Source organism: Rhinatrema bivittatum, chromosome 4 (genome assembly GCF_901001135.1).
Source record: "Rhinatrema bivittatum chromosome 4, aRhiBiv1.1, whole genome shotgun sequence".
NCBI classification, from domain to species: domain Eukaryota; kingdom Metazoa; phylum Chordata; class Amphibia; order Gymnophiona; family Rhinatrematidae; genus Rhinatrema; species Rhinatrema bivittatum.
In genome coordinates this window covers 468,950,759-468,976,124 of record NC_042618.1, presented here as the reverse complement: position 1 = coordinate 468,976,124, position 25,366 = coordinate 468,950,759, and the positions used below count along the sequence as shown (strand labels likewise).

General features: G+C 45.5%; 1 protein-coding gene across 1 annotated transcript; it reads left to right on the top strand.

Annotated features, from left to right (window-relative positions):
• The first annotated feature begins 972 nt into the window (after positions 1-972).
• On the top strand, positions 973-24,886 carry YEATS4 (YEATS domain containing 4). The gene is made up of 7 exons (XM_029597215.1): positions 973-1,258; positions 6,997-7,116; positions 15,668-15,734; positions 15,815-15,909; positions 20,484-20,576; positions 21,589-21,676; positions 23,384-24,886. The coding sequence occupies exons 1-7, from the start codon at positions 1,208-1,210 to the stop codon at positions 23,551-23,553; spliced, it is 684 nt and encodes a 227-aa protein (XP_029453075.1). The 5' UTR covers positions 973-1,207; the 3' UTR covers positions 23,554-24,886.
• The last annotated feature ends 480 nt before the right edge of the window (positions 24,887-25,366 follow it).

Here is a 25,366-nt window from a genome sequence, read left to right as displayed (position 1 = left end):
CGTTAAAAAAATTTTTTGACTCTTAATGAAGTAAGCTAATGCTATGCTAATGCATCAGGCGTTAAAGTGTGCGGTCCACACATGCTGAACACACATCTTAAGGAGGAAGGGAAAGGGATGAACCGAAGAGAGGGCACAGGCGTATACTTTTTGCTGTGTCCCTAGCTGGCCACAGTTAAAAGATAACAAATAAATGGAGATTTGAGCCGCTGCCGTTTGTCCTCGCAGGTAGTTGGGGGAGGGGAGGTGGGGGGACCTGGGCAGCATATCCAGCGTTGGAAATTTTACTCCAACGCTGACCAGAAGTAAAGTTGCTAGAGTTAAGAAAATGTGCGCTCAGTCACTGCACCTCTCTGCATTGGAAGGGAATGCTTAAAGCACTCATTTGCATGGAATTTCCATGGGAAGGTACTGAGCTAACTATCGGGCCAATACAGTATTGTATGCTCCAGTGGAGCGCACTGTTAGCCTGGGTTTGGCCGTGCATTTTTCATGCGCTAGTTTTACCCCTTATTCAGTAAGGGGTAATAGCACGTCAAAAACGCGCAGCCAACCCCTCCGAAACTAATAACAACTGCAACATGCAAATGCATGTTGATGGCCTTATTAGTTATTCTCCGCGCGATCCAGAAAGCAAAATGTGCAGCCAAGCCGCACATTTTACTTTTAAAAATGAACGTCTGCCGGCACCGGGGAAGAGTACAGAAAAGCAGAAAAAAATGCTTTTGTGCAAGTAAAATTGCTTCCTGCATTGGAAATAATCCTCATTTGCACACAATGAATAAAAACCGTGCTCTGCATGCACTCTGAGCTTTCGCACTCTACCACCATGACCCCCACTCTCTCGGACAAACGCTGTCCAGGTCGCGATTGCGCAGTCTCCTTCTTTGTCTTTTGTGCGTCTGCGCAGAGCTGCGGCTGGGTGGGAGGCGCGCGCGGGTTAGCGACGCATGCGCTTTTCCCTGCCGTTCCCCCCCCCCCCTCTCTCCCCCCGTAAGTGGGGCCTTGCTCCGCGGGCTCCCGGCTTTCTTGTCCGGTATCATGGGTCGCGTGACTGTAGCTTCGCGCGCTTGCTATTGCGGAGCATAAGTTGCACGTGCCGGGGGGGTGGGATTCCCACTGGCATCGGCGGGGAAGGGGGTTGGGCTGCCGCCCGCTCCCGCCCTTCCTCCTCCCCGCCCCTCCCCGGTAGCTCCTCCCGTGCAATATGTTCAAGAGGATGGCGGAGTTCGGGCCTGACTCTGGCGGGAGGGTGAAGGTGAGCGCCCGGTAGCCGGGAAGGAGCGGTCGGGGCCCGGGGGGGTGGGCGGCTGCAGGCGCAGCTTTTCGCGTTCAGGAAGGCCTGGTACGCGTTCGGCGGTGCCGCTCGTCATCCGGCAGAAGGAACAGGAGGGACCGCCAGGCGGAGAGCGGCCTCCTCCCAGCATTAACCCCTGGAGAGGGAAAACGTGTTCCTTAAAAGGGCCCCGAGGATCCGCTAAGGGGGGACGCTTAGATCAGCGAGCAAGCGACCGCTCACCGCTCCGCGCGGGGGGGAACGCGCTGCTACTTTATGTCCCTTATGGCTTCGGTTTGACCCCGTAACAGTTTTCATTTATCGTACCGAAGGGCGGTTAACCAAAAGTAATAAACACCTTTATTTTGGTGGCCCTGGCTTTACCAGCTTTGAGGGCAGGGCCTGACTTATTCAGCCCCGAGGCCCCTGCACTGTCTTCCGCCGGTTCCTCGTGCAGGGAGCACCCTGGGTTATTTGTTACTTCTCACTGGAACTGGGCACAGGGAGTATACGGAGTTAGTGGTAAAATGGGAATTCGGAAGTCTGTGCTTCCCCCTTCTTCATTGTTGATATTTTGCATTTCTCTTAGCCTTTTGAACCCTTTTCATAAATGTAAAGCAGCAGTACTAGCTTGTTCATGCCGGTATCAATTAGCCTTTGTGTTTTCTGCTTCTGTCCCTGCTGCTTATGCTTTTATTCCCAGGACTGTTTCATTGTCTGTTAAATGCTTGTCTTTAATATCTTTACTTTCTGAAATCTTTTTCTTGCATCAGAGCTTCTGTTCAAATATTGTCCCAGACCATCCTATTCGGTTCATAATATATTATCACACTGTGCTCAGGGACGACCTTATTTTGTCAATAGGAATTGTTGGAATTACAAACACACTACTGAGAAAAGCCCACACAATCCCAAAATGGACGCTAAAGATATCGGATGCACAAATTATAACTCTTAATAAAGCTTAGGATGCATGACCATTATACGAGTCGTCGTCGTGTAGTAAAATACTTTAAGACTCTGCCTTATGCATAATCATATCAAAAGTTAAATTTTTTTAAATGTGCAAAAGTGAATGTCCATCAAAATCTTGATAAAGTTTTCAATTTTTCTGTATCAAAGTGTAATACTTATCTGTTCTTTGTAGTTTGTATTATAACTTTTTATTTGTGTTTTTATATACCGTTGTTTGGAACTGGCCTTCACAACGGTTTACATCCTTATAGTCTCTTTGAATGTAGAGCTGAAGGCATATTTTATTCAAATGAAAAATGAGAAAAAATTGGCAAAAATAAAAGCAAAAAAACAAAGTGACTTGAATACAAGTCAATTCATGACCTATGCTTAAAGATGATCCCAACAGCGGCTTAACAAAGAGCAGAGATGCCCAAAGAGACTGTGGGGTGTTATGAAGGTCAATAAATCCCTTGTATAAATATTGCATAGTGGGATTCGGTACCGACTATTTGATTCTTTGAAATAATTCAAGAGAAGTTGATGTACAATTTACAATTCTGTTGTGACTAATAAGAGATGCCATTGATGATGCTCTATCAGAAAATGGCAAAGTACAAACTAACAGTGATTGTTTTTGGTCTGACATTTTCTCTATCAACCACTGGCTTTCTGCATTATAGGCGTGTTTGTACGCTTTCTTGATAAATTTGCTCGGATATCCACAAACTAATAATCTACGATACAAATTTGCAGCTTGTATGGTATATTCTTGTCTTGTAGTACACAATCGCCTGAGATGCAGAAACTGACCCACTGGCAAATTTTTCTCTAATGATGGGGATGAAAGATAGTGAAATGCAGCAAAGTATTCTTTTCACATGGTTTTCTATACAGGCTGGTGACCAGGGAATCATCTTCTTTCAACATAAGGATGTCCAAAACATTTATGCTGTTGATGAAACAGAATAGTGAACTGTAAATGTACATCCACGGTGCTAATCCGCTGATGAAATTGTAATAAGCTGGTTTCATCTGCATGCCACAAAAAAAAATCAATGTATCTTGTCTAGCTTGATACAAATTGGAATTGCATGGCATTATATCGAAAGTGTAATTCAAAGGCTGTAACATATATAAATTTGCCAAGCTAGGAGCCATGGTAGCTCCCATGTCTGTTCCCTGCACTTGTTTGTACCACATGTCTTGAAAGATGAAGAAGTTTTCCCACAAAGCTAAATTGGCCAAAGACATTAGAAATTCTGTGGGTCACCAGCCTGTATAGAAAACCATGTGAAAAGAATACTTTGCTGCATTTCACTATCTTTCATCCCCATCATTAGAGAAAAATTTGCCAGTGGGTCAGTTTCTGCATCTCAGGCGATTGTGTACTACAAGACAAGAATATACCATACAAGCTGCAAATTTGTATCGTAGATTATTAGTTTGTGGATATCCGAGCAAACTTATCAAGAAAGTGTACAAACACGCCTATAATGCAGAAAGGCAGTGGTTGTTAGAGAAAATATCGGACCAAACACATGGGTGGATACAGAAAAAGTGCGGGAGAGCCGGCAAGCGCCCGCTCTCCCGACGCGCGCACAGGCCACTTTCCTGTGCGTGCGATTTAGTATCGGCCTGCATGCAAATGAGGGCCTGCAGTAAAGAGGTGCTAGGTTCACTAGTGCGTCCCTAGCGCCTCCTTTTTGACAGGAGCGGCGGCTGTCAGCGGGTTTGACAGCTGACGCTCAGTTTTGCCGGAGTCAGTTCTCAAACTCGCTAACAACCATGGGTTCAGAAAACGGACGCCGGCATAATTGAGTGTCCGTATTGCGGGCCACCAGCCGAAAAATTTTTATATTTTAAATTTTTTTTATAAATTTTAGGGCCTCCGACTTAATATCGCTATGATATTAAGTCAGGGTGTACAGAAAAGCAGTTTTTCTGCTTTTCTGTACACTGCGCCGGCAGAAATTTAATGCCTATCTCTGGGTGAAGCGCGCTGTTAGGCAGGGTTTGGCTGTGCGTTTTCGACTCGCTAGCGTTACCCCTTATACAGTAAGGGGTAATAGCGCGTCGAAAACGCGCGGCCAACCCCCCCCCCGAAACTAATAGCGCCGCAACATGCAAATGCACGTTGAAGGCCCTATTAGTTATAATTAGTTAGCGCACTGTACTGTATCGGCCCGACAGTCAGTACTTTGCCATTTTCTGATAGAGCATCTTCAATTGCATCTCTTATTTGTCACCATTGGCCAGAGTTAAAAATACATAAAATCTTTACTGACAAACCAATTATTGCTTATAGTCGGGGTAAAAATGTGGGCGATATGCTTGTGCTTTCTTCTCTGAAATCTATTCCTGAGCCCACTGATGTCAGTCAACACGGTCACTGGTCGTGCCAACATTGCTCTTTTTGCAAACAAACTATCACGGGATCCTTTTGGACCGATACTCGGGGTATTAAACAGCCTATCGACAAATGGACTGCTCCTCCACACATGTCATTTATTTGTCTACCCATGCAATTTCTATTATGTTGGCAGAACAAAGCGCTCTATCTGCACTAGACTCGTTAAACATTGCAGCTGTTTAAATACAGGTAAAGTGCAATGGCTGATGGTTATACGCTGCATTGAGCATAAACATGTTTCAAGATCTTCAGTGGAGAATTATTGAACAAGTCCATGCTAATCCATTGTTACGTTCTGTGTGTCTTGAACTATAGGTGGGCCCTTGGGTTGTGGTGAGCGTAGATGCCGCCCACAGGGAGGAGCCCTGTGGACACTCGCCCCAACAGACAAATGTCTTAGCAGTGAAAGGCAACAGATTAAGGTTTTATTATACTGACAATGATGATCCAAAGAACGAGTCTAGGAGTCAGTGGATGAATACCTTCTCTAGGCGTAGCTTGTGCTGGTTGCCCCGGTAGTGGTTGGTGGAGTGGAGTAGGCCGGAGGCAGATGATGAAGCTTACACAAGACAGCTGGGCGCCGGTAGTGGCCCGCAAGCGGGGTAACCTGGGAACGCGTGCCACGAAGGTAGATGAGCAGGTGTTATACTCACTGAGACTGTAGGTAGAAGGCAGGTCAGGCGCCAAGGAGACCTGAGACTGGAACAGGAAGGGTCCCACGGAGCAATGCAGGATGAGTAGAAAGAGAAAATTGCCCTCTGAGGAGCAGATAGCCCTGAGTGTGGTAAGGCCCCCGAGGAGTGGGTACCTGGGTCACTCAAACAGCGAAGCAAAGTCCCAGAGTGGCGGAAGTAGCAGGACAGGAATCCTTGCTAACTCAACTAGCAAGGAAGTCAACTGAGCTTAAATACGGTAGGCGGATGACATCATGCGGTGGGGACGCCCTCGAGGTTCCCGCCATTACGTGGTTAAGAAGGGTGCAGGCGCGTGCGTGCCTTAGGTAATCTCGATGTAAGATGGCTGGGTGCGCCCATGCCGTCCCGACCACGCCATGAGGGTCGGTGTACAGATGCGGAGGCCGCCTTCCTTCCCAGACTCTGAGCTGCATAGAGAAAAGAGGTGAGCAGCAAAGGTTGCAGCCTGCCTGCAGCATTCACGAGGGGGTGATCCAAATGGTCTTCTCAATTTTAAAGAGCAACAATGAATTTTTAGGTTGGACACAGTATCCCCACGCGGCTTAAATAGCGCCATTTGAGTGGAACTCCCTGTCTTTAGTCAGTAGGAGGAGTTAGCAATGATCTACTGCTGCAGCTCTGATTTAACCAAGATCCAGGAAATACTGGAAATAGAACGCCGAATCGCTATGATGTTGTATTAACACGGATAGTAAGTAGTGCTTGTTTTGCTGTGAATATTCGTACTCCTTTATAATATGGAAGATAAGACTAAATATGATATGACTGAATTGTCATTGTTTTTCGACTCAGTTATTTACCCCTTGATAAAGGACAATCGTCTGAAACATGGTCCCGTGTCGGGTGTGGGAGCTGACAATATAGAAGAAACGTAGACCATACTAAAATCTGCTTTACCATCAAGATTAATCAAGGACTCTTGAGCTTGAAGTGTGAAGTTATAATACAAAACTACAAAGAACAGATAAGTGTTACACTTTTTGTTACAGAAAAATTGAAAACTTGAAGATTTTGATGGACATTCACTTTTGCACATTTATTTAAAAAATTGAACTTCTGACCGATGATTATGCATAAGGCAGAGTCTTAAAGTATTTTACTACACAATGACGCCTAGTATGATGGTCATATATCCTAAGCTTTATTATTAAGAGTTATAATTTGTCCGTCTGATATCTTTAGCGTCCATTTTGGGATTGTGTGGGCTTTTCTCAGTAGCGGTTCATAATATAGTCATGCTTTTCATGCTCTCGAGGTGCCTGCATGGGGCTGATGATGAAAATCGGCATGGGTAATGCTCTTTCCCTCTTTATCCATCGTTGTGATGGATTTAACTAAGTAGAGGAACTTTCTGAATGTTAGCAACTCCTTAGAAAAAAAAAAGTATTAGTGTCATCTAAACTTATTTTAATTGGATAGATCATAGTATAACATTTCTATTCCGCCTTTCATGGCTTGTCGGCTGTTTCCAAGCGGATTACAGCGCAGTAGGTTAGGCCAAAAAGTTGGGTGAGAGATGAAATTCCAAGGCCGATTGAAGGTGGACAGCAGCTCTGAAGCATCCCTTTGTGAGTGCTGCTTTGGGATTAGGCAGTAACAATAACTTTTTAATTTCTGCTCAACAAGAGTGATATTTATCGGTACTTGGGTCTCTTTAGGGGGTTACTATTGTGAAGCCGATAGTCTATGGTAACGTTGCTCGTTATTTTGGGAAGAAACGAGAAGAAGATGGGCACACACACCAGTGGACGGTTTATGTCAAGCCTCACAGAAATGAGGTAGGTTAAGGATCTTACTGATGTGATATGTTGTAAACTCCCGCACTTCCTCATGGTGAGAGCGCCATGTGTGAGCTTATAGTTTTCCTTAGTTTACTGTTGCATGATCAGAGGTGGGAATATATTTAGAAAACATGGGGGTCAGTGAAAAGATTTTAGGAGACAGAAACTTTTTTTTTTTTACCTTTTTCTTGGTTTTTCACTCATTGTTTCTTTTTTCCTTATTTTCCTGTATCTATTTTTTAATTTGTTTTTAAATATTTTTTGTTGCTGCTTGTATTTGCTTTTTTTAAATTTAAGTAGCAGGTGGAAAATTTCAGGTCCCCAGGTAATATGCTTCCAGGATTTTTCCTGTCCTGTATGATCAATGTAAAGGTTACGTATAGAGAAGTAAGCTGACTAGAAAATACCTTTTCAGAATATACCCCAAGTTTTTCTTTAACAGAACATTAGAAGTGCCAAGCTGGGTCCATCTCTTGACAGTGGCCACTCTAGGATCACAGTTACCCAGCATATCTACATTGTTTATGGAATTGTCCAGCATAGCCCAAATAGTTGATCTGTTTCACTCCCAGGGATTAAGCGCTCACTAATAACTGTTTATGGACTCTTCCTTCAGGACTTAGCCAAACCTGTTTTGAATTCCACCATGTTAGTTGCCTTGACCACATCTTATGGCAACAGATTCCATAGCTTGAGTGAAAAAAATAGTTCCTACAATTTGTTTTGTTTGAAAAATATTTAATTTCCTAGCGTGTAGCTAGATGGACTCAGGACCAATGGGTATAATGTACTCCTGATAGCAGATGGGAGATGAGTCAGATTTCAAAGCTAATGTCAGCCTAGATATACCTGTGCAGGAAGCTCAGCTCTTCAGTATTTCTCCTAAAGCAGATAGGGACACTTCCACACACTACAGTAGTGTTAGCAATTTTAAAACAAAGAGAACGTTTAGCTCAAGAAGACGAGCCTTGCTCTGCTGCGGTGATACCTAGGGGTCCCTCCCCTAATCAAGATTTCCTGAGGTGATTTCCGAAATCCCTCAGAGGCAAGCCTCGGTCTGGCAGCCAGCTCCTGGCGTGGACTTAGCCCCCAGGGTGGCTGAGAGGCAGCGGGTGCGGAATCGAGCGCGACGGTGAAGGTAATTCCCTTTCCCTCTGCAGCCAGAGACCGCCCGGCACGAGACCGGGAAACGCCGTGACCAGGTAAGGTAGAAACCTCTCTTAAGTCTCCGGTCTACGAGACTTGAATAGCCGTACAGATCATCCTTCCTGGCGTCCGTTAAATCGGGTTGAGCAGCCCTGTCTGGGCTAGACCCCGATCCGGAGCGAGGGTCCACACACGTGGAGACCCTCCGGGTGGGGGGGAGGGGGTTGCCATCTTGCCACGTGGTCATCGGCGCCATTTCCCCCCTTGACCGCCATATTGTCCGCATTACTGTGCTGTGCGCACAGCGGCGCGCACTACCCATCCCAATGCGCACAGATGAGTTTTGAAGCACTTCATGCACACAAACAATGGCACCACCGACCAAGGGATAAGCCCTCTGCCCAGCCTGCCACCTGGGAGCTGCGCAACCTAAAGGTGTTTAGAAAGGCCTGGTTCTTCCCAATCCCCTGCCGGTGTTAAGTCTGCACAATGATGTCCGGCCGGACCATTCCTCGGTACCCAGGGTAGGGGGCAGGTTGTCTCTCTTCTACGAGGAATGGACCAGGATCACGTCGGATCAATGGGTACTTTCGGTGATAAAACACGGCTACACCTTAGATTTTGCATGCCAGCCCCGCCCACGATATTTCATGTCACCTTGCGGAAACGCAGACAAGCACCAAGCGATCCAGCAGACCTTGGAGCGGCTACTGGCTCTGGGAGCAATTGTGCTGGTCCCACATCGGGAACAATGAAGATGACATTACTCCATTTATTTCGTTGTTCCAAAGAAGGAAGGGGCCTTCAGACCCATTGTAGATCTCAAGTTCGTCAACAGGTGCCTGTGGATTCCGCATTTTCGCATGGAGACGTTGCGTTTGGTCATTGCTTCAGTGCGTCCGGGGGAATTCCTGGCATCCCTGGATCTCACGGAAGCATATCTTCACATTGGAATCAGAGAGGATCACCAGAGATATCTTCTGTTCTATGTGTTGGGGAAGCACTACCAGTTTCAAGCCTTGCCATTTGGGCTGGGCACAGCTCCCAGAACCTTCACCAAGATCATGGTGGTTGTGGCGGCACAGCTTTGGCGAGAAGGATTGCTGGTACACCCGTACCTGGACGATTGGTTGATTCGGGCGAAGTCGGAGTCTCTCTGTCAGCGATTTCTCGAGTACTTCAGCTGTTGCGTTCCCTAGGCTGGGTAGTGAACACCACCAAGCGTCATCTCATTCCTTCTCAGTCTCTGGAGTTTTTGGGAGGTTTGTTCGACACTCGTCGAGGGGCGGTCTTCCTCTCGTCGGAGCATTGTCGCAAATTACAGGGGCAGGTTCGATCCTTATTTCTGAAACAACCGCCAACTGTTTGGGATTATCTACAGATGATAGGTTCCATGGCGTCTACGCTGGATCTGGTTCCCTGGTCATTCGTACACATGCGGCCCTTACAGCCCAGTTTCTGAACAATTCTACCTTATGTTACCATTGACTCAGCCGGCTCGTCTCAGTCTAGGATGGTAGCTGTGCTCGACCAACCTTTGCCGGGGAGTGCCCCTCATGACGCCGGAATGGACGGTGGTCACCACGGATGCGAGCCTCCTCAGTTGGGGAGCGGTTTGCTTACGGAAGTCTGTTCAGGGACGCTGGTCTTAGACCGAGTCTCGCTGGTCGATCAATCGGCTGGAGACCAGGGCGGTGCGACTGGCATTGCAGGCATTTCTCCCACTGATTCAGGGGAAGTCGGTCAGGATTCTCTCCGACATTGCGACAACCGTGGCCTACATCAATCGTCAAGGGGGAACCAGGAGTCAGCCAGTGGCCTTCGAAGCTCGCCTTCTGATGCAGTGGGTGGAGCGTCATCTGGTCAGCATTGCGGCGTCCCACATCGCAGGTGTCGACAACGTGCACACGGACTTCCTGAGCAGTCATCAACTCGACCCAGGAGAGTGGGAACTGGCGGACAGGGACTTTCAGCTCATCTGCGACTGATGGGGCATGCCGGCCATGGATCTGATGGCGCCCTTCCAGAGTGCCAAGGCCCCAAGGTTCTTCGCCTGTTTTCGGGGGTTTCTTGAAGGGAGAACCCTGGCGGCCCATCCTGATGTGGTCCGGTTTTTGAAGGGGGCGAATCAGTTGAGACCGCCCTTGAAGGTTCCGTGACCTTCCTGGAACTTGAATGTGGTGCTCAAGGCCCTGTGTGCTCCTCCTTTTGAGCCCTTAAAAAGGACGACCCTCAAGGACCTTACTTTATTTATTTACTTACTTACTTTGAACTTTTTTATACCGACCTTCATGTTGAAAGAAAACATATCAAATCGGTGTACATGTAACAACAGGACTACACAAGGCATTACATAAATCAATGTTGCACAGGGCATTACATAGAACAAGAACAAGAGGTTACATAGAACTGGGAGAACAGGGCGAACTGAACGGAGAATTTGCAATGGCAAATGTGAGAATTAACAAATTGTAAAAGGAAGCGAGCAATTGAGGACCTTTGTCTATTTAGGACAAAGGAGGAGAACCTGCAATCAACATGAATGCAGATTAATGAAATAAATAAAATAAAGTAATTTTCGTTCCTGTACTACCAAGGATCAGTCCAGAGTCCCACCCTCCATACTTTTTCAGTCTCGAAGAGACCGCTGTGTTTTCCTTATGTGAGATTTTTGGGGGACTTTTCATGCAGTTCAGTTGCTATATATTTGTATTTCTTTCTGAAGCAGGTCCCTCATTGGGGACAGTAAGCCCAGGGTTCTCTGGTTACTCTTCGGTATTTAGTTAGTTTTCAGTTTCAGGGCTTTCTTTTTTTTTATAATTTTATTTTTATTGCATTTTCAACAAAAAAAAATAGAACATTCATACAATGTGGTTTTTAACAAGTAGTAATAACTCCATTTTCAGAAATATTACAAAGATCCAATTATATCCTGCTATTTTCCAAAAGAATATTTTTTAAAGTAAACATTTTTTCCCACATCTAATACAATATAAGAAATCAGGGAGCCAATGAAATATAGAGCAGATCAAAAGTAACAAACTAAACAAAAGCTGATGCCATGAGGGGATTACCTATTAATTTTATCCATCACCATTGAATAGGATTACTAGGACTGAGAATGCGTGTCTAAATATTGACGTAACTGTTCTGGGGCCACAAACACATATCTAGCATTATTATGAAAAAGTAAACATTTACATGGATACCTCAATATGTATTTTGCCCCTCTGGTAATTGCTTCCTCCCTCATTGCTAAGAATTTTTTTCTTTTTTCCTGTGTAATTCTGGCAATATCAGGAAATATTTGTACAGGAAAACCGTAGTACTTAACTTTTTGATATTTGAAGTAAGATCTCATTACTGCATCTCTCTCTGATACAAAGACAAATTGAATGAATAAAGTTGATCTTGTACTAATATCCATTTCTTGAGACTTCTCTAAAAAGTCTGTCAAATTCAAACTTGTATCTATTTGTTCTTCTTGTCCTGGAGCATTTTCTTGTGATGGAATTTGTTGTGATATATAATAGATTTTTGATATAGCAGGGATGGCTTTTTCAGGATATTTCAAATTATTCTGAAGGTAATTTTTAAACAAGTCAATTGCTGACATCATCTTTGTTTTAGGAAAATTCAGTATCCTGAGATTCGCCCTCTTCATCTGATTTTCAATTATTTCAAACTTGTTTTCATGTATACTACGTGACTTAATCAGATTAATTTGTACTTTCTCCACATTTTTCATCTTTTCTTCTATTACATTTAAATGATTTTCCACATTTTTCACTTCGTCTTCCGTTTTCTTAGTTTTGACTAAGGCTTCCTGCACAGTCTTAGTAAGCAAATTTATAGAAGTTTGCACAGAAATCAACATATTTCTTATATCCTGAAGAGATAAAGTAGCGTTGGGGGTGGAACAAATAACAGAGATATCGTCATTCTCAATTCCTACCTGTTCAAGGCCTTCACCCCGTTCTAAGCATTGATGTTGTATTGCCTGTCCCCAATTCCTAGAACCTACATCCACCAGGTTCTCCGAGGCCGCGGATGATCCTTCCGCTCCTCTCTGTGAATCGGGGGGTTTTATAGCGACGTCCGTCTCCGTCTCTCGGCAAGAGAGGCGTCCTACTTCCACCGCTAGTGGGGGGTCCGGAACTGTTGGAGCGCCCGGGCTCAGAGATATTTCGTGGGCAAAGGGGCTCGGCAGCTGCTCTCTGCCGTCTCCAGCTGCCTGTCCTCCGGGCGTGTTCGGCATCCTGGCGAAAGCGGCCTCTATCCCAGGCTGTTGTGGGTCTATTCCCGAATTCGTGGAGAATTCTCTCACACGAGCTTTTCTCTTCGTGTGAGGCATCGAGGTAAAGAAAAAATTTCCAGTTTCAGGGCTTTCTGCTTTGACATTGTTATATTGACAGGCTGTGGGTGGCACCCTGGTATATATACGGAGCCTGACAAGTTTGGCTCTGTCTCCATCTGCTGGTGTGGAGGCAAAACCCAGGAGTCTGGACTGATCCTTGGTGCTACAGGAACGAAAATTATCGGAGGTAAGACCTAATTTTCTTTTAGGTTCCATATTAGGAACTACTACCCAGGAAAAAGATCTAGGCATCACAGTGGATAATACTTTAAAATCTTCGGCTCAGTGTGCTGCAGCAGTCAAAAAAGCAAACAATGTTAGGAATTATTAGGAAGGGAATGGTTAATAAAACAGAAAATGTCATAATGCCTCTATCACTCCATGGTGAGACCGCACCTTGAATACTGTGTACAATTCTGGTCGCCGCATCTAAAAAAAGATATAGTTGCAATGGAGAAGGTACAGAGAAGGGCAACCAAAATGATAAAGGGGATGGAACAGCTCCCCTATGAGGAAAGGCTTAAGAGGGTTAGGGCTGTTCAGCTTGGAGAAGAGAAGGCTGAGGGGGGATATGATAGAGGTCTTTAAGATCATGAGAGGTCTTGAACGAGTAGATGTGACTCGGTTATTTACACTTTCGAATATTAGAAGGACTAGGGGGCACTCCATGAAATTAGCAAGTAGCACATTTAAGACTAATCGGAGAAAATTCTTTTTCACTCAACGCACAATAAAGCTCTGGAATTTGTTGCCAGAGGATGTGGTTAGTGCAGTTAGTATAGCTGTGTTTAAAAAAGGATTGGATAAGTTCTTGGAGGAGAAGTCCATTAACGGCTATTAATCAAGTTTACTTAGGGAATAGCCACTGTTATTAATTGCATCAGTAGCATTGGGATCTTAGTTTTTGGGTACTTGCCAGGTTCTTGTGGCCTGGTTTTGGCCTCTGTTGGAAACAGGATGCTGGGCTTGATGGACCCTTGGTCAGACCCAGCATGGCAGTTTCTTACTTTTGTTCTTTCTTCCCCCACCCCCTACTCTGCTCATATTTATGGGATCTGTCTCTCCCTCTCCCCATACACCATTGCCTCCTTCCCAGTCCTGATAGTGCCAGCTTCTTCCCCCACAGCAGTCTGGCTAGAGCTGCCGCAACACTTCCTCTTCTGGTGGCCCTTTCAGATGTAGCTCCTAGGGTGAGGGTTGTATACTCCTGGGGGACGCGCTCCGTTCGCAGCGAAAAGGGAAGACCCCCGTGTGCCGTGAACGGACTGTGCTCCGCTCAAGGCGAAAATGGAGGCCCCCGTGTGCCGCGAATGGCGCGCCGGGCCTTTATCTTCACTGCGAACCGAGCGCGTCCCACTACAGAGCAGTGATTTCTGTATTCAAGCCGGAGGTTTCAGTAACCTGCCCTTTCCACTATGTTTTCCACGTCCTCGACTCGGCGGCCATATTCCCCCCAGCTCGGATCGAAACTCCGACAGTGCCGCTTGCATATCTGTCTTAATCGATTTTATGTTCTTTTGAATTTCCTGGAACCACAATCGAAAGTCCTCTTTGGTGGGTTCCCTGTCTGTCCAGCCTCCGCCGGATCGCAGTCCTCCTGAGTTTTCTGCGCGCCCGCGTCCACCATATTATCCTCACCCGATTCCGCATGTTCTCGCAAGGCCGCAAATCGGGAACCCCTGCTTCATATGAAAATGTCTTTAAATAAATTGATTTTTTTTTCCTGGAAGTCATCATAAGTTGTACAACATATCCCAGTTACTCCCCAAGACTCTCAGTTCTCATGGATGTTGCTTTAATGTACCCTTGTTCCCTCCACCCCCTCCTCTCCTTTTCTCTCCCTCCCTACTCCCCCTGCCCCTGCATTTAATTGTACATAAGTGCACATGCCTCCTTTATACTGTAAATAAGTTCATAAGTGCACTCATACGCCTCCTTAACATTGTTTATGCATATCTAAAATTAACATGGATAATCAAATCCCATTTCGTTCAACAAAGTTGTATCTCTGCTCGTTGACTCTCTCTCCTTGTACTTTCGTATTTTATCCAGTATCGTATATTATCCAGTTATTATCCAGTTAGCCCTTTATCCTCGTTCATTGTATTTTCCATTCTCAGTTACTTGTGAACCGTCATGATGTCGGTTCACAACAATATATCCATTGTTGCAAGTTATCTGTAAACCGGCACGATGTGCAAACGGTTGCCGGTATATAAAATTAAATAAATAAATAAATGTGTCCTACGAATGCCGGTATATAAAAAGTGTTAAAATGTTTCCGATTTTTTTTAATGGATTATAGAAAGTGTGAGGGGGAGCGATCACCTCAAGCGACCATGCTGGAGGGATGACGTCACTTCCCCCTTAATGTTCTGTTTTTATATTGATTATGTGTGTGCGTTCTATATCGGACCTTGAAGTGTGGAAGGGCGGGTAGTAAGTATTTAAATATATACACTCTCTAAGACTGCCTCATGGCACTGGATGTTCAAATGCAGGAGACTTCATCTAGTGCAACAGTGGCATTTTGGTTACGGGGGAGGGTACTTCATTAGTGTAAGTCAGGGACACCCTCCCTTGCGACAGGGAATGGTGCTGGCTAAGGCTGGGTTTATTGATTGCGTCTTGCATTAATTTATGTGGCAGTGCTTGAGTGAAAGCTGAAAGCCGGTCTTTTGCTCTTTTCACAAAAGACATGCAAGGACAGAAAGCAGATTGGGACCCTACCAGACGTATTTATTTGTTCCAGACTTTTACCTGCTTTTTCAACTATTGCTTAAGGCACTTCACAAAATAAAATCAAGTTCTGTGCTGCCGCCGAGTAGTTTGATGCAACAGTACGAGTAAACCTTTTACATTTTTCTTTCCAAAAATGATGCAGTTAGCAGTTAAAATGATTAGAATTGTTACTATGATAGCACATAAGGGGCATAAGACCCATCTAGTCTTCCCAGTTTCATTCCTTTTGTAATAACAAAAACCACTGCCCCCTCTGCCTATCTTTCTACTAACCAGATCTGAAATTAAGTATTTGCATTTCAGGATATGTCGGCTTACATAAAGAAGATCCAGTTTAAGCTGCATGAGAGCTATGGTAATCCTCTGAGAGGTAAGTTTGTGTGTATTCACTTTTTCTTTTTGTTTAGGAGGCGAAATCTGTCCTAATTACAGCTGCCTTCTGTTTTTCAGTTGTTACTAAACCGCCTTATGAAATTACGGAAACCGGTTGGGGTGAATTTGAAATCATTATCAAAATATTCTTCATTGATCCAAATGAAAGACCTGTAAGTAGGTTTTTTTTTATTATATTGAAGTTTCTTAAATTGAAATTTCAAGGTAGGAGGGGTGTGACAAAACGGGTTTTGCATGCCCTGTGGTTGGTTGGTTGTGCCCTGAGACACACTTCCCCAGAGAGCGTATTTTCCCTGTGCTGGCTTAAAGGTGCACTGTAGTTCAAGCACAGGCTTGAGATGCTTCCTTGACAGAGAATGAGGCTTGAACAGCACACACATTCCAGCATCCCTGAGGAAGCTGTGAGACTGAAACATGCTGCGGTGCCATTGGCCAGGAAACTATTACTAATCAGGCTGCCATTGGTCAGGGAGCGATTGTTAGTACTTTGTGCACTGATTGGCCCTGAAGGTCTGGAGCTCTCCAGTCTTGGCAGGGATGTACAGAGGGATCAATTATTTGTGTTTGAGGCCTTGTGCGCAGCCTCTTTACTGACCTCACCAGGCACTAGATAACTAGTGGAAAGTGTTTAGTTACCTTTTACTGTTTAATCCTCGTTTTATCTGCTCCTGTTTGCAGATTAAACTTTTTTTTTCCCCCTAGTATGTAGCCAGATGGACTCGGGGCCAGTGGATTATGCTCCCCTGCCAGCAGCTGGAGACTGAGTAAGGCTGCAAAGCTGACATCACGGTACATATACCCATGCCGTGAACTCAGCCCTCCAGTATTCTCAGTCTCCAGCAGATGGTGGACGTACCTCTCCCTATGGTGATTGCTGTACTTTTTGGAAGGAGAAATTCTAAATTGGAGAAACTTGAGCCCCACTATCCTGCGGTGATACCTAAAGGTCCCTTCCCCTGTTGAGAATTGCTGAGGCAATTTCAGAGATCCCTCAGAGGTGTGCCTTGGTCTGGTAGCTGGTTCTCGGCGTGGACTCTGCTGCTTAGGCAGCTGAAAGGCAGCAGGTGCAGGAAGCAGAATGCAGTGGTGATGGCCAAAGCCCCCCCCCCGCAGCCGGAGACCATCTCTGTACTCAGCTGGTAAGCGCTGCGACACCAGGTAAGTTTAAATTATTTTACTATGTTTAATGTACTGTGGGCGGCTGTTGTACATGTTTCTGTTATTGAAATCACTTAATAAAAATGTTTAAATACAAAAAAAGAAAAAAATGTACCTTCCGATTCAGAGACGAGGGATTATGCGATAGGGCTCTCCCCCGGTCTCCGTGCTTGGTGTGCCGTACGTTGTTCCCACTCCTGTTGGGGTAAGGGGAATTGGGCTTCTGAGTGGGTTGAGCAGCCCACAGTGGGCTAGGCCCCCACTGTAGGCTTGGTTGGCACACCGTGTGATAGGCCATGGCGGCGCCATCTTGCACACTTTCTGTGCATGCTATATTGTCCCCCCATAGGCTGTCGTCGTGCGCAGTGCGCGTAACGAGTGTGTCCCTATGTGCACAACTTTGAAAACGCGCGATACAGGAAGAGCTGTGCACGCGCCTCGCCGCACCCCACCTAGACACTCTACATTTGTGCGCATAAATTTTAAAGCGCAAGCCAATTGAATGCACAGCTACCGCTGCTAGTGGTGCCAGCAACCAAGAAACCTAAGTGCCTTGCTCTCTGCACTGCTTGTCATATTAGGGCTTTGCAGCCTGACCTGGATTCCAACTTATGTCAGTCTCAGGCCGATACAGTAACAATCGCGGGAGAGTGGGCCACTCTCCTGTGCGTGATTCAGTAAATAAAATTATTCAAATTAGGGCCCGCGGTTTAAAAAAAAAAAAAAAAAGGGGGCTAGGGACACTAGTGCGTCCCTAGCGCCTCTTTTTGGACAGGAGCGGCGGCTGTCAGCGGGTTTGACAGCCGACGCTCAATTTTGCCGGCGTCAGTTCTCAAACCCGCTGACGGCCACGGGTTCGGAAACCGGACGCCGGCAAAATTGAGCGTCCGGTTTTCGAGCCGCAGGTAGATTTAAAAATTTTTTTATTTTTGATTAATTTTTAACTTTTGGGACCTCCAACTTAATATCGCCATGATATTAAGTCGGAGGGTGTACAGAAAAGCAGTAAAAACCTCCCAATTCAATTTTACTGATCTGCCTTCGGGACGAGGAGATAGGGGTGTCGTCTGTCTCTTACCAATGGTGGGTCGAGATCATTTCAGACAAATGGGTACTGGAAGTTATACGAGAGGGATATGCGCTGGAATTCCACAGCACTCCTCGGGATGTGTTCATGTGTCCTTGCAACTCCCAGCACAAGCAGCAGGCAGTGGAGATTACACTTCTAAGACTCCTCAGGATGAGGGATGTGATCCCAGTACCTACTCCCCTGAAAATGTGGAGCTTTATTCCATTTATTTGGTTGTATCAAGGAAGGTTCCTTTCACCCCATCCTGGACCTCAAGAGTATAAACAGTCACTTGCGAGTGACTCATTTTCACATGGAGACCTTTATGATCCGTGATAATGGCCGTACAGTCAGAGCTCCTAACCTCCTGGACCTATCAGAGGCCTACCTGCATATTCCAATCTGACAGGAACACCATTTCCTACATTTTGCGGTACTGGGTAGACCGTTTCAGGCGCTGCCCTTTGGCCTAGCTACCGCCCTCAGAACATTTTCCAAGATTATTGTGGTTTTGGCGGTAGCGTTGAGGAAAGATGGGATCCGGGTGCACCCATACTTGGAAGGGTTGGCTGATCCGGGCCACGTCCGTGGAGGATAGCCTCCTGGTGATCACCAACAGGGTAATCTTCTTGTTACAGGAACTCAGTTGGGTAGTTAACCTGGCCAAGAGCATCCTTTTCCTTAAGCCTTCCCAGTCCTTAGAGTATCTGGGAGTCCAGTTCAACACTAGGCAGGGCAAGGTCTTTCTTCCAACCACACAGATACAGAAGTTAATGTACCAGGTGCGTCAGTACACTCAATGGTGTGAAGCTATGTTCATCTATCTCAAAGTCCTGTGTTTGGCAGCCCTGGAAGTAGTGCTATGGGCAAGGGCACACATGCGTCCACTTCAACGCACTCTGCTATCACGATGGAAACCAGTCTCAAGACTATGTGGTTTGTCTCCATTTACCGATGGAAGTCTGTTCTCATCTCCAGCAGTAGTTTCAGGAAGCTCATCTGAGCAGGGGTATGTCCCTGTCCTCCCTGAACTGGCTGGTTCTCACGACAGAATTGAATCTCCGGGGCTGGGAAGCTCAATGTCAGGAGCTGACGGCCCAGGGACTTTGGACGGTAGAGGTCCTCTGGAACATCAATTGCCTGGAAGCCAGGGCAGTCAGATTGAACTGTAAAAATGCCAGCCACAGACTCCAGGGTCAAGCGGTCCACATGAAGTCAGACAATGCAACAACAGTAGCCTACATCAACCGCCAGGGAGGAACCAAGCGCCAGCAGGTGTCACAGGAGATGTACTTCCACCCATTCATAAGGTAGTCTATCTGCAGATTATCTCAGCCTCCCACATAGCAGGAAAAGGCAATGTCAGAGCAGACTTTCTAAGCAGAAAGAGAGTCTGGATCCAGGGGAGTGGGGGTCGTCAACCAAAGCGTTTCAACTGTTGGGGCTCCCCATCAATCGACCTGCTGGCCGCATCTCACAATGCAAAGGTTCTTCGATTTTCTTCAGTCATAGAAGAAATCAGTAGTCCCTGGAGTGGGGCTCCAATCCAAGGAATTTACGGGTAAGTGTTCATCCAGTGCCTATATTATTACTGGAGTTCAGGAATTATGGTTGAGTACAGTTACGGTTATCCATTTTTAATGATATTTTTAATCAAGTCCTTTCACCAATATGTCCACAGTAGCTTTTGAAGAGAATACTGAAGGGCTGAGGTCGTGTCAGAGGTGTATCTAGGGTAACATCAGCTTTGCAGTCTTACTCAGTCTCCATCTGCTGGCAGGGGAGTGTAACCCATTGGTCCCGAGTCCATCTGTCTACACTAAAGAAAACGAAATTATCAGAAGTAATTTCTCCAATTTTATTTATTTATTTTTATTTACTGCTCCCACTTTTTGTTAATAAACTTATTAGTTTGTTAGCTCTGTCTTGGATTGATTAATGATCCCAGTATTGTGTGTATTTAGTCTGTGGGGGTATTTCTAAGAATTGAGTGATTTTGAATTGTGTGGGGTCCTGGGAGCCCACTGTGCCTAGAAACCACCAGGGGAAAGCTTGTGGGTGGGGGACTTGCCCAGAGGCAAGCAGGAAAGCGGGTGTGAGCTTGCCAGTGTAGGAGCACATGCTCAGGTGCAGACAGGCCTGGGCAGTGCTTTGCAGGACCCTCCGACAGGATTACCCTGCGTGGGTGTTAAGGGTAGTGCTGAGGGGTTGCGTGAGCAGGGGGTGATGGGTAAAAAAAAAAAAAAAGCAGTCTATCTGCTGTGTATACAGGAAAGATGACAAATCCGTCCGTTGCTGTCTAAACTGAGGGACTGTGCCCTAACTGAACAGAATCTCCTCTGATCCCAGCTCACTCCAGCCTGCTGAGTCTCCATCTCTCTGTGCTCAGAAAGCTTTCCCCTGAAAAAGCATCGTGTGTGTGTCTCGCGGGTATGTTTCTGTTTGTTCTTCTCACAAAAGGGCTCTTGCTCTCTCTCCGTTTTTTTTCTTCTTACACAGGTTACTTTATATCACTTACTGAAACTTTTTCAGTCTGATACCAACGCGCTGCTGGGGAAAAAGACTGTGGTGTCTGAATTTTATGATGAGATGGTAAGTTAACGGCAGCTGATGAAAATGAAAGGTAAAGCTGCGGTTGGCGCTGCTTTTTTAAAGGCCTGATCTCTAGGGTGGGTTTTCTGTATGGAATGGGTGAGATCACTGCACACTAACATAATTTGGAAACCTAATGCGGAGGGGTTGGAATCAAAAGGAAACTGGGTCAGGGATTTAAGGGGGAAGCAATAGCATTGGAAATCATGTTTTGCACATCAGCGGTCGTTTCTGTTTTGTCTGTCTGTCTTTATATGCTCTGCTTCTTTGGCAAGCTTGCGTTTCTTTGTGAATAATGTTTCTGTACTTGCTGATCCTAAGGACGCTATATTTAAAGCGCGGGGGGAAGGAAGGTGGGGGAGGGGGAGGTGGTATGGGTTAGTTAAAAAAAAAAAAAAAAAAAGTACCCTAAGACACATCTAGATTTTATGCTTCTAGCTGCAGGTAGATGGTTCTTGAAAATTCATCTCAGTATTGTTGCTTGAGATTTGTAAAAATTGACAATTTTAAAAGAAAAATGAAAGGGAAAGCCGAGGAGGGAGTGTGTGTGCGTCTGCATTTCTCTGTATAGTTGAAGGGAATCAAGTCGGGGGGTGCTGGGCTGGCCCGGCCCAGTGGCTCTCCGATAGTCCTGTGCGGTGGCAGGCAGAAACCCCAGCTCTGATGCGCGAGCCTGGCTGGGGAGGCGCTGCGGGTGGTGGCCACAGCCTCTGGGGAGGGAGCCTTCACGTGAGTGACCAGGTGGTGGCTGACCAGCATAACTTTTTTTTACCAGGATCCGCCAAAAGCTGTGGCCCATGCCTCAGCCAGAGAAGAGTTGCCGCAGTGTCTGGTGTAAAAGTAGGATAAACACGGGAGGTAGGGGGAACCCCGGTTTGGTCTGAGGGCTTACGGTGCTGTCGCCCAGTAAGTTCTGATTAAGCCGATAGCCCAAGGGATGAAACTACCACTACAAGGAAAAAAAAAAAGTGATAACTGATTCTCTTTCTCTTATTTTGTCTGTCACTAATAGATTTTTCAGGATCCTACAGCTATGATGCAGCAGCTGTTGACAACGTGTCGGCAGTTAACCCTGGGCGCCTATAAGCATGAAACAGAGTGTAAGTTTTGAAAGGTTATATCTTTCTAGAAGGTCATTGCCACCCTGACAGCAGGTTTCTAGATCTTGTGCTTTACTTCTGCAGTGCTGTGTTAATCTCGGTAGAAATCTTTTCAGGCTTCCATCCCCACCTCAGGTCTGCTTAATGTTTTCAGTCTCCCGGTACTTTCCTAGTTTCATTCCTTAATTGATGCTTTGCCTTCCAAAACTTGCTAGGTGGTGCTGGTGGCTCCTCTGCTGGAATATTAGAGGTTGGGGTTTTTTTTTCCAGGATCTGCTGTGCATCCAGCTTGCTTTAGTTCTCAGTTCAGGCCGATTCAATTTCATGCGAGTAAAAAAATTTGCGTCCAAAGTGGATGCGTGTTTTTTGAAAGCATGCGCATCCACCTCTCCTGGGTGCTCAGTGCAGTAAGTAAATGAGCTGCTGTGCTAAAAGGGGATGCAGCATGGATAATTTGTGCATCCCTAATGCTTTGCATCTGGCGCCCAGGAGAAGTGGCTGTGCGTCCATAACAGCCTGGCCAGAGCTCCCTCCCCACCCCCCCCCAGCAGGGCTGTTCCTGATTGGTACTTTTCACTGAAAAGTGTCAGTGAAAGGTCCAATCCCCTTTCAGGATAGCCTTCTGAAAGCGGATTGGTCCTTTTACTGACATGTGACAGTGAATGGACCAATCGACAGTAAGTGAAGCAGTAAATGAATGAATATCAAGTGCCCTGTGTGTGCAGGTTATCAAAATAGATGCTCTATTTATGAACGTCCGTTTTATCCCGCAGCAGCTAATTAACTGGCACAATATGCACGCAAATATACGTGGCCCTGAGCGTGTATATTGTGCGCCCCCCAATTTTTTTATTTTTTTTTTTTTTGCATGGTTGTGCTTTCTGTTTAAGTTGAGCCCCTGACGGGCGGGAAGACTTACGCCTGCTCTGGGCAGGTGTAAAATTTGACGGGTTAAAAAGCGTGCCTTGGGCACGCAATGGTTTTTTTTGCATCGCCAGGTAATAGAATGGAATTTACATGTGGTGAGCGCTATTAGCTACGCCTGAGTTTGGTTGTGCTGTTCCCCCTTATTGCACTGGGGATTATGGACGCACGTCCAAGTGCTAACAAATTTATTTATTTATTATCTATTTTTTGTTTTTTCTATACCAGTCTTCTTGCATTGGATGCAAATCAAACTGGTTTACAGCGAAACAATTCAAATTGCCCAAGAGCATTACATGGAACAGAGAACTTAGAACAAATTAAAGGGTGCTTGTGAGCATTACATAAAATAACGAGGAATATTTAAACATTTATAAACCTTTGTTAACCAAATTTCCTTGTTTTATTACATCTCTCTCTCCTTCCATCAGTCTACCTCGGCACAGGTGCTTTGTGAGTTTTCCAGCGGCTAATTTCTAGTACAAAAACTTGTTTCTTCTGACATGTCTGAGACATTGTAGGGTGTGTGTCCTAAAGTCTTCATGCCTGATGAGAGCCTGAAGTAGCAACCTTTACGTACACTATTCCTTGTATTGCTTAATATTGGGTGTTTGTAGGGACAATCCAGCTTCTGCAGTTTGCTGTTGGTCTTTTAAGTGTTCAGGGTGGTGTGCTGGAAAGACAGGGTTTTGGGCTATTTGATGCTGAGATGGGATAAGTATTCTCATCTCTCCTGCTGTACCACTGTCACAGCTCTGTCTTCCTCTTTTTTTTCCACTTTAGTTTCTGACCTTGAAGTTAAAACCAGGGAGAAACTGGAAACTGCCAAGAAGAAAAGCAGCTTTGAAATTGCCGATCTGAAAGAGAGACTGAAAGTGAGTCGTGAAATGATCAACTGCTTAAAAAGTGAAATCAAGAAACTGGAAGAGGATGATCAGTCCAAAGACATCTAAAGAGAACAAGAAACAGAACTTTTGTTTGTCCACAAGCCACAGAGCCTAAAGTGAGCCGGCTGCCCGCGCAAGCCAAGAATGCAGTAGAAATGAATGCAGCTGGGGGGTGCTTGACAGACCCGGTTTCAGATGCTGAATGATCCTCCTGTATATAAACATTTTATGGGATGTTCCTGACCTGTAGAGACACGATTACAGCAGTTCGGAGCAGCTGTGGGCATCTGTATTTTGTGGGCTGTTCCTTGCCTTGTTTATTAAATCTGTTTACCAGCTTGGATGACTGCTCTCCTGCAGTTACAGATTGATGGCGCTTTCTTGATTCTTAGCCTGCTTAATTCCCATAACAAACAAGACGCTTCTGTGCTGCAGCCCTGCTGAGTATCATAAAGCAATGTGTGGATTCTGGATGCTCTGAATTAAGTTTTAGCTGTTGGGGGGGAACTAATTTCATAGGAGAGCGTGCTGCTGGCCACAGTCTTGACTGTATTTTCCTGTGTAGTGTAGTTGAGACAGGAATTCACAATAGACGCCAGGACTTGCACGTCAAGCATGCCTGGGCGGTGCCTTTGCTTGGAAAGGGGGCAGTTTATTTGCCCAGAGCCACCGATGTGACAGAAGGAACTGTTCAGCACTGTACAGTGAACGGATTGGCCTGCATGACCCGAGTGCTTTAGAATGTTTTAGAAGACTTTGGTGGAAATCCCACTGTGCGACTGGCCCCTCGCTAAGTTTATATTATGAGCCCCTTTATTAGGGCTCGGTCTGTGGCTTACAGTATGAAATGCTAGAGCCATTTAGGTTGAGGGTTAAATTCTGGGATGGCAGGTCAGTGTAACATTTCGTGGGAAATGGAGAAGCTTTCTGTAGGAAATGTTAAGGGGAAAGCACTGATTTGGTAGGAAACAGGAGCCGGCCTGGCTCACATTCTTTAGCTGCAAAGTTGTTCAGCCTGGGGCTGTGAAATTTTTTTTTACCTTTACTTTCTCTTGTATTGCATTTGATAGTTGCAAATTGTCATTTAATGTTTATACAAAGGTATTACCTTCCACTTCTCTTTCTGGGGTAGGATTTTTGGGCAAAGGGAGATACCTACAGTACCTGAATGTAATCTGCTTTGAAGTGCCAGAAAAACTGGAATAGAAATGAATTCAATGTGCACCATATTTATACACTAAAAACCCAAAATCTGTTGCTCTTCAGCTGTTCCTCTCCACCACCTCCCTGGCCCTCGGCCGCCTTGTCTGTACTGCTAGCAAAGATAAAGAACGGGGGCAGTGGTGTGTGGGTTTTTTTTGTTTTGTTTTTAAATCCTTTAAAAAAAAAAATTAAAAAATTCTACAAATGCTGAGTAAGATGAGTGTGACAGAAAATCCTTTATTGAAGGGAGTAGAAGGTGTTTTTTTTTCCTTGCCAAAAATAGTTTAATTGGTTTGGTTTTGTGGTTTTTATTTTTCTTTTGGCCTGGCTGGTTTCAAAACCAACCTAGGTCTTTCTCCCTGGTTTTATGAACCCCCATCAGCCCAACCTTTGCAATAATAGACTTTGGCTAGCAGCTGTTGGCTGTGCTTCCCTCCATCCAGCCTGTGGTCGTCTGCATCCTGCAGGGGCTGGGGCCCTGAACCTGGATCTTCCCAGGCTGCACTGTGCAGCAGTTGCCACTCAGCCAGCCCTATTCCAAGCAGTGCAATCCAAAATGTATGGCCTGCAGATTTTCCATATTATAGTCAGTGGGTTGTCTTTTTTTTTTTTTTATTATTATTCCCAGTGCTTCCTGGACCAGGAATAGTTGTTCAGAGGGCTTTTCTGAGTGAGA

Coding starts and splice junctions, on each gene's coding strand:
- YEATS4 (XM_029597215.1), top strand. CDS start 1,208: ATGTTCAAGAGGATGGCGGAGTTCGGGCCTGACTCTGGCGGGAGGGTG. Junction 15,735..15,814: donor CTATGGTAATCCTCTGAGAG/GTAAGTTTGTGT, acceptor TCTGTTTTTCAG/TTGTTACTAAACCGCCTTAT. Junction 21,677..23,383: donor CTATAAGCATGAAACAGAGT/GTAAGTTTTGAA, acceptor TTTCCACTTTAG/TTTCTGACCTTGAAGTTAAA.